This window comes from Gloeophyllum trabeum (genome assembly GCF_000344685.1).
Source record: "Gloeophyllum trabeum ATCC 11539 unplaced genomic scaffold GLOTRscaffold_00001, whole genome shotgun sequence".
NCBI lineage: Eukaryota > Fungi > Basidiomycota > Agaricomycetes > Gloeophyllales > Gloeophyllaceae > Gloeophyllum > Gloeophyllum trabeum.
Window position 1 is genome coordinate 3891138 of NW_006920410.1, and position 7827 is coordinate 3898964.

Below are 7827 nucleotides of genomic sequence, written 5' to 3' on the forward strand. Positions count from 1 at the left end.
CTTCTGCCTGGGTTTATGTTTTATGTGGTCGATTGTCAGGAATCAACAAGCCTCTGTCATCCATGTACACATAGGTAATAGCTTATACAGTGCTTTGCATAAAAGTCCGGAAACTGCGTTTCGCGCGTTTCTGTTTGTCCCAGCCAAACAATACCTTATAGGGTAACACCTGACCGAGGGCGCGACGGTCCTCGAGTCAGCCTATATCGCTCCTGGGACACAAATGCCCATCTCAAGGCTGAATAACGTTCAGATCTGTATCTCTTCAGGATATCGAGCACGCAGAGGTCAAAATCCCCCAAGAACGACCCTCATACATGAATGTTGAAGCGTCCCGCCGACCAGTCAACAGCCCGCGCTACGGTGATCGACTACCCCATATAGGTTTGTTTGGCTGGCACAAACAACATTTCGCGAATCACGGTTTCCGGACTTTTATGCAAAGCACTGTAACTACTTATATATATCTTTGATTCCTAAGATCACATTGTTCAGTGCTGAAAGATCCCAAACACTTCTCAGTTGATGATATTTCTGCACTGACTCAGACATACAGGAACACCTCTTTACTTCCTGATGCATAAGACTGGTGACAAACAGTGCTTATAATATAGTAGTTCTCTTGACAGAGCTGTTGGTGGGCGCATATTTGCCAAAGGTCCGTTGTGACCATGACCGCAGGGCTTGATGGATACATATTTCTTCAAATTTGCCGATGTATAGAAAGCACAAGATACTTTGACAGGCTACAGACTCCACATGATACAATATACAACTGCAAATTCAAGACTACCAGCAATCCTTGCACCATTCAACGAGGTCTGTTAGAAAAAGTCTCGCATCGCCGGGTTTCAGACACACTGCGTCGTTTGTCCGAATCAGGCAAGTGGTCTACAGCTCGCGTCCTCAGATTTTGCTTGATGCATTTATCAAAGATATAGTGTATGTCCTACCACTTCAAAAAGTATGTAGACCTGTGCTAGAATGCTACTCAACGGTACAGAAAAAGATTCAGATTTTAATACAGCTCTGGGAAGTCGCAAATAGAAAGTGCACGCAAACCGTGCAAGAAAGTGAAAATCGGGACCCCGTAAACTTGGAAAGGGACAACGACAATAGGGTTGACGTCGTCGGTAATACCCCTTGGCCGGCACTATCCGACCTCGTCGGTGTTGTGGCCCGGCTCCATTTATGCCTTCTGTGCTCCATGATGAGACTCACGCACTGCTCAGCTGGATCTGGAGGAGGGAATTGTTCGTCAATGGTGCGAGTACTTATATATCCCGAGTTGATGCGTGCCGCCGCAGAGCTCAGAGGGCCTTCACTATCGCTTCTGTTTATAGTCGGCTTCCTTGGGAATGACTCGACTTCGAAATTGGGCTTCTAGATAAGGGACCTAACGAGGCAGCATCATGGCATTTCTTTGCAGTCCTCCCCGAGCTTCGACAGTCTGCAATGGCAGTTCCGAGTCGCAGGTCCGGTTTGGTCCCTAGGGACGAAGATCCAGGGATAGCTGAGGAACAAGTCCCGAAGCCCGCCGTGACACAGCTGCCCTGGTTGCAATTGAGTATTGTGTACTGGGTGCAACTATCCGAACCTATGACCGGATATGTCCTGTTTCCAATTATCAACCAGGTATGAGATCGAAGGTTGACGATATGTGTGCTTGTGCTTCCGCTAAGCACCCCTTATGCAGATGATCCTTGAATACGGCCTCACCAATGGCGACGAGAAAGAAGTCGGATACTATGCCGGCGCTATTGTAATAAAAGCGTTTGCAAATGTCATTGCACCACTGATCCTTTTCCCAGATGTCCGCATTTTATGTTACTGAGACTCTTTTTGTCTTCTTCTGGGGACGATTGTCCGACAGGTACGCTTACCGCCTCAGTGCTAGTTATTTCTCTCGGTCGATTAATGCGCCTTCGGTCAGACTGGGCCGTCGCCCAGTAGTCCTCACAGGAATCCTTGGCTCCGGCGTGACTATGGTCATGTTTGGTCTCATGAGGACTTTCGTCGGTCTCCTGCTGAGTCGTGGCTTGTCTGGAGCCGTCAATGGCAATATCGGCGTACTAAAAAGTATGATTGCTGAGATGACCGACGAGACCAACCAAGCTAGAGCGTGGAGTCTCGCGCCTGTAGTGTTTGCTTGTGCGTGTCACGTAACTTTGATGAAGCTGCATATCAGCTTAATCCGAGTTACAGCGGGCGCTACTTTAGCGCCAATCATCGGCGGCGGTCTTGCCCATCCTGCAGAACGGTTCTCCAGGCTATTCGGCAGTTGGGACTTCTTCAAGGCATATCCATACTTTCTACCTTGCTTTGTAGCCTCTATATTTCCTTTCTCTGCTTTCGTGGTCTCAGCACTCTTCCTTAAAGAGGTAAGAGCAGTTCTCATAAACTTTGCTCTCTGATTCACGTATTCTGCCGTCTAGACACTCCCTACTCGGGACCACCCTCGCAAAGCCGCTGCTAACACTAGTGGGTCGAGTGAGCCTGACTCTGATCAGGCTGAGCCCTCCGCATCAACGCCCTTGCTCCAGAAGTCGGATAAACCCAAGCCACCTCCTATCCGGTCAATTTTAACTACCCGAGTCCAGATTGCCATCCTCAACTACGGCACTATCTCTTTATTGAGTATCATGTATTCGTTCATGCAGCCTCTCTTCTTGTCGACTCCCCTCGGCAAAGGCGGTCTTGGCTTATCCTCTGCGGCGATCGGGTGGATCCTAGGGGCATGCGGACTGTGGAATGGCTTGTTCCAAGGCCTGTTCTTCCCGGCATTGCATAGACGCTTGGGGACAAAGAAGCTGTTTATGATCAGCGTCTGCACTTATATCCCGCTTTTCGTCCTATGGCCGTTGATGACCATCCTATCAAGTCGCACCGGGTTTATCACTCTTGTCGTGAAGCTCTTGCTCGCGGTTCAACTTGCTTTGTATCCATTATCTCGCAGTGGATTCAGTGAGTTCCTTCGCTGTTCTTTTTATGTGGTTTATATATTCAGAGTTCTCGAGGTTGCTCGCATATATTTATTACGTCCGCTGCTCCGACAAGGAGTTCACTTGGGGCGACGACCGGATTGGGACAGACAGTCGCGTCTTTCATGCGGGTTGTCGGTCCAGCCCTTTCTGCCTCACTCTTTGCGGTCTCGCTCCAAAGGGATCTGTTCGGGGGATTCCTCGTCTATCTGATCCTAATCATCCTGGCGCTGGGTACCATAGCAGGGGGTACTCTATTACCGACAGTCATGAAAAAGGCATCGGAAGAAGCTGAAGAAGTTGAATAAGGTCACCGTTGTTGTACATGTAGTCGTCACGTCGTCACTGATATGTCGGCTCGCTACATGCATTGGAGATATCTGATACTTGTGGGTGCTTTCCCTCTATGGTGCGGGCTTCTCAGCCGAGTCATACTGGTATTGCTTTGTACAAGACCCGGGTTGCATGTTCTAGCCGCGGAAACACGGATATTGTCGCGTAGGCTCGTGACGGGTCCGTCGCTGTAGCGCCCTGGGATAGGCTGTAGAGTGCATCTTGCGCGGACAAGAGCGCCGGTGCGAACGGGTGGCCAGATCTTCACATCACACATCCCCCGACACCGTCGGTATAGTCGAGAGAAACGCAATGTGAGATGGCGCGAGATGGGATATCACCTCGCACCGCCGAAGTACGAGGATAGGCATACCGTCAATGTTGCAGGATCCGATGCGTCCGCGCGTGTGGTATACCCGGTATCGAAAGCCCAGCTGAGAGGTCCGACAGGGCAGCGACAGAGCCTCAAGACGAGAGACGCGCATTTAGTGGGATAGGCATGAGCCGTATCGATTAGCAGCGGCAGAAACCATCCCGGGGAGATCTGACGAGCAGAAGTAAGTAGACGACGGCTTCCGAGGCGAAAAGCTGAAGGTGTGGGTCCTCGGGCGTGCGTCACGAGGAGGGGTTTCCTTCCCATGGGAGCAGCAGGGAACATACCAGAATGAAGGTATACGCCCTGCCGCTCGACGAGGAGGCTGACGACGAAACGCCGAGGTCGGGAATGCATGGTTCGGAATGCATGCGCCCTCGTCGATGCGCGCAGGAAGGACCATTGAATGCCGCTGGTGGTGGTGGTTATGTATCCCGGTCACGAGGGAGCGCGGCTGTGCCGGTGGGCTCTTCGCTTGGGTGGCCAGGCGGTATTGTTCTGGGTGGCGACCTCGAGTATGCGGCGGTATACCTCCCTAGAAAGAGTTCGAGGTCAGGTCTTGGGGATTATGGTCGGCAGTCCCTATAGACAGGATCGCTCGCCTATCTGCTGGCTATTGAGGAGACGTCGTTTACAAGTCTAGGTCGGCAGAGTCGGTTCCCTCGGGAAGAGAGCACCGGCGGGTTGCCTATACTTGCACGGGGTCAGGCCGCTCGAAACGGAAGGGGGAGGACTTCCAGCGTATGCAAGTCTGACTTGCCTCTCGTATCAACCACGTACGTAGCAGCGTAGCAATGACACTCAGAAGCAAAAGACGTCCATACAGTACATTTGTAGGACGCGTACCGCTACTCACCGTCCCGTATGAAGTAGATATCGGCCCAGCAACAGATCCGAGTCGTGTGCGTACGCGGCAAACAAACGATGAACATGGCTGATCCTCTGTACTGGCGATGCAGTCGTTCGATACCCCGTCACCGCGAGCGGCAGCAAAGGTCTGAGATGGTAAGCTCGTCGGGGTCGGGCGGGGACAAAGTGGCAGAGAGGTGAAGACGACAGCCAGCATGCGGCAGGTGCCGGAACGCTCTTGCCCTCCACCACTTGCTCTCCTCTCCCATGTCCCACCGCCCAGTGTCCTGTCCTGCCGTGCTCCTGCGACAACGCAGCTCGCCCGGCACCCGAGAGTCCATGGCGCCCCTAGTCAGTCTGGCTGCAAAGGCATTTGGGTGCAAGCTTAACTAAGTACACAGCTGGCGCTCTGGATCCTGGCGTGAGCGTCGGCGCCGTGTCCGCTGCGGACACGTCTCTCGGTCTTCGCTTCGCCTCACTCGCAGTACGTCGCTACCAGTACCGTTGATACGAACGTTCCCCTCCATCGCACTACACCCCCGATCGCATCCTCTCCCTCCCTCCCCCACTAATAGCAACACAACGCCTCTACCACGTTCGCCGCGCAGCCGCTGACTGCCATCCCCACCACCCCACGTTCCATTCCCCTCACTCTCCCACCGCTCTTCCCAGAATCCCACACCCCTCACCCAACCCTCCCGAGTCTCCCACACCCCTCCGAAATTCCAGCGCGCGGTCCCGTAATACCAAGGTACGTCCCCCTCTCGACGTATGTAGCATCGGCGTGAGTATGTAAACGTCTGCACGGAACACGATCGGTGGGAGGATTCGCGCTCGGGCTGTCAACTCGGAGTTGCGCTCGGTGGGAAGCATTGACGGGGGATCTTATCAGATAACCCTCACCTCCACTGCACGAATCGAAGCTAAGTCGAGGTGGAGAGTGTATTGGTATTGGTATTAGTATTAGTACATCCACTATCAAACAAAACAAACAAACAGGTACTCGTATTGCAACACACAGTAATACTAGCACATAATTACAATCGCAAACTCAAAGCAATGCAATCACGAATCGTAAGGTATCATAGACCCCCCCTCCTCCCAAACGCTCACCGCCCTCCCTTCTCGACATCCCACCTCCCCGCCCCACTCCCGCGGGGCGAGCTCGGCCCCGCGCTGCTACTCGGGCTCATCTCAACGCTCTCCCCCTCCTCCTCAATCACCAACACGACCGCTCTCCCACTAATACTCCCCCTCTCCCTCCCCGCCCTCGCCCTCGTGGGCAGTAAGGAATACGAATACCCGTGCCCCCTGCGGCGCCGATGAAACAGCACGAGGAATATACACGACGACGCCAGGAAGAGGAGCGCGACGACGAGGACGGGCGAGGATTTCACGGACTCGATGGTCTTGCCTATGAGGAGGATGAGCCGCGCGTCGGACCGGTGCCACGAGGACGCGCCGAGGTGCTCGAAGAGCGGGGTGAGGACGTGGCCGTTCAGCTGCGGGGCGCGGGGCGGCTAGCGTCGGCGTTGGATGAAAGGAAAGTGCGCGCGACACGCACCTTGTACTCCTGCGGGAGCACCGTGAGCTGCTCGCGGTGCGGGTAGAGCGTGTGCATCGTCGACCAGAACTGGCAGCCGGTCGAGAACATGTTCGTGACGCTGCGTTATAGACCGGATTAGAGGTGAATTTAGTAAGGCTGTAGCTGGGTGTATGCGCTAGGGACCGGCGCGCAACGGGGTGCGGGATGGCGCACTCGATAGCGTATACTCGAGTCTGCCCCGCCAAAGCCTCTGGTCCCCGCCAGTCCCAGATAAATCGACACTCCACTCACTAAGGCATCCCCCAGCGCAAATCATACTTCTTCACCTTGCCCACCACAAACTCCAAAAACCCATGATTCGGCCTGGCCACAATAAACGCATTGTTCACGCCCGTGGGGTTCGCGGGCGGGGTGAGGAACTCGACGCCCAGCAGGCCATCCAGCGGCTCTATGCACCTTAAATCCAAGTCCATGTATATCCCGCCGAAGCGGTGCAGCACGAGGTAGCGCAGGATGTTCGTGCGCTGGATCTCGTACGGGTACCCGCGGTACGTCGCGAAGAGCTGCGGGTAGTGCTGTTCGACGAACGCGTCCGCCGCGGCGTCGTCCCACACGCGGAACTCCCACCCTGCGGCGGGCGGGTGCAGCGCGGTGCACGCATCGTGCGCTTCCTGCCATTTGGGCCGCATCGTGAGGTTCCCGAGGCGCACCTGGTGGATGATCTTGGGCACGACGGGCGTCGTGTACGGTTGCGATGAGGGGGAGGGCGAGGAGAGCAGGGACGCTTGGTGGGTGAGGTTGGCGAGGTCGAAGCCGTCGGCGGCGCCGAGGACGTGGGTGTGCTTGAGCGGGAAGGCGAGGTAGGTGTAGAGGAGCGTGCTGAGCGCGCCGAGGTGGGGGAAGGCGAGGAGCAGCAGCCCGAGCGCGAGCAGCGCCAGCCCCGTCTTGCGCAGGTCCATCGCGAACATCGTCGGCGTCGTTGAAGGAACAGGCAGTCCTGGTCAACCCCCCTCCGTCGAAAATAATAAACAAACACCTCGCAGCCGGCATCCTGGCGCGCCATCCGAGATGAGCCGGTCCGGGGTCAGCCAGCGCCGCATCGGGAAGGATGACTGCTGCATTCGGATTGCCTTTGATGCCAAGCGCGGCGATCGAGATCGCGGGCCCGGCGGGGTTCTCTGCGGCTTCGGTGCTGTGCTGACGTGCGCCGACTCTCTTGCAACGCCCCGCGGTTATTGAAGATTCGAACGACTCTGCTCGTTCAGTCCGGCGATGTCGAGCACGCTCTGCTCGTCGTGTGGCTGATAACAAGTCATTGGATGACTTCCCGTAAGCCAAAATTCTAGATTTCGCAGTTCTAAACGCCATCAGCGTACCTGGTCACACTCGCTGCCAGGGTGCAATGGCAAAATAGAACCGTTCGTCCCATCCGTAATGCCAGACCAACGCTCGACGACTGCAAGTCACGACCATGAGGTCGCTTTCCATTTATGGCGAGCGGATCGCTCAATTTAGCAGGTGCTGATGGCAGGTTTGATACGCGGACCTCAACCGAGGCTAAGCGAGCGTTTAGAGTCGTCTGGAGATTTGGAAAGGGGGTCGACCCCCCTGCTAGATTTAAAGTTTAGAGACGGTTTTTGCTCGGCGAGCCTCATCAAAACTTGGTCTAAGCGAGAGCGTGACAAGACGGCATCTCGGCTTGATGCGTTTAGAGATTTAGAACTGCTCAAAACGCGTTCTAAATG

The 7827-nt window shown here is 55.0% G+C and overlaps 2 protein-coding genes across 2 annotated transcripts; one reads left to right on the plus strand and one right to left on the minus strand.

Moving 5' to 3' along the window:
• The first annotated feature begins 1434 nt into the window (after positions 1-1434).
• GLOTRDRAFT_113657 (MFS multidrug-resistance DHA1 sub-family) lies at positions 1435-3328 on the plus strand. The gene is made up of 7 exons (XM_007863277.1): positions 1435-1635; positions 1697-1762; positions 1812-1873; positions 1934-2151; positions 2206-2381; positions 2436-2924; positions 3008-3328. The coding sequence occupies exons 1-7, from the start codon at positions 1456-1458 to the stop codon at positions 3287-3289; spliced, it is 1473 nt and encodes a 490-aa protein (XP_007861468.1). The 5' UTR covers positions 1435-1455; the 3' UTR covers positions 3290-3328.
• Positions 3329-5425: 2097 nt separating this feature from the next.
• On the minus strand, positions 5426-7112 carry GLOTRDRAFT_113658 (uncharacterized protein). The gene is made up of 3 exons (XM_007863278.1): positions 6374-7112; positions 6101-6200; positions 5426-6038 (listed from the first exon to the last, which is right to left on the minus strand). The coding sequence occupies exons 1-3, from the start codon at positions 7048-7050 to the stop codon at positions 5646-5648; spliced, it is 1170 nt and encodes a 389-aa protein (XP_007861469.1). The 5' UTR covers positions 7051-7112; the 3' UTR covers positions 5426-5645.
• Between the last annotated feature and the right edge of the window lie 715 nt (positions 7113-7827).

Bases quoted from the DNA above. Each gene is read 5' to 3' on its own strand.
- GLOTRDRAFT_113657 (XM_007863277.1), top strand. From the start codon at position 1,456: ATGGCAGTTCCGAGTCGCAGGTCCGGTTTGGTCCCTAGGGACGAAGAT. The intron at 1,763-1,811 runs GTAATAAAAGCG...TCCTTTTCCCAG, and splicing joins GATACTATGCCGGCGCTATT to ATGTCCGCATTTTATGTTAC. The intron at 2,925-3,007 runs GTTCAACTTGCT...TTATATATTCAG, and splicing joins TCGTGAAGCTCTTGCTCGCG to AGTTCTCGAGGTTGCTCGCA.
- GLOTRDRAFT_113658 (XM_007863278.1), bottom strand. From the start codon at position 7,050: ATGTTCGCGATGGACCTGCGCAAGACGGGGCTGGCGCTGCTCGCGCTC. The intron at 6,201-6,373 runs GTGAGTGGAGTG...TCTATAACGCAG, and splicing joins TTGCGCTGGGGGATGCCTTA to CGTCACGAACATGTTCTCGA. The intron at 6,039-6,100 runs GTGCGTGTCGCG...CGCGCCCCGCAG, and splicing joins TGCTCCCGCAGGAGTACAAG to CTGAACGGCCACGTCCTCAC.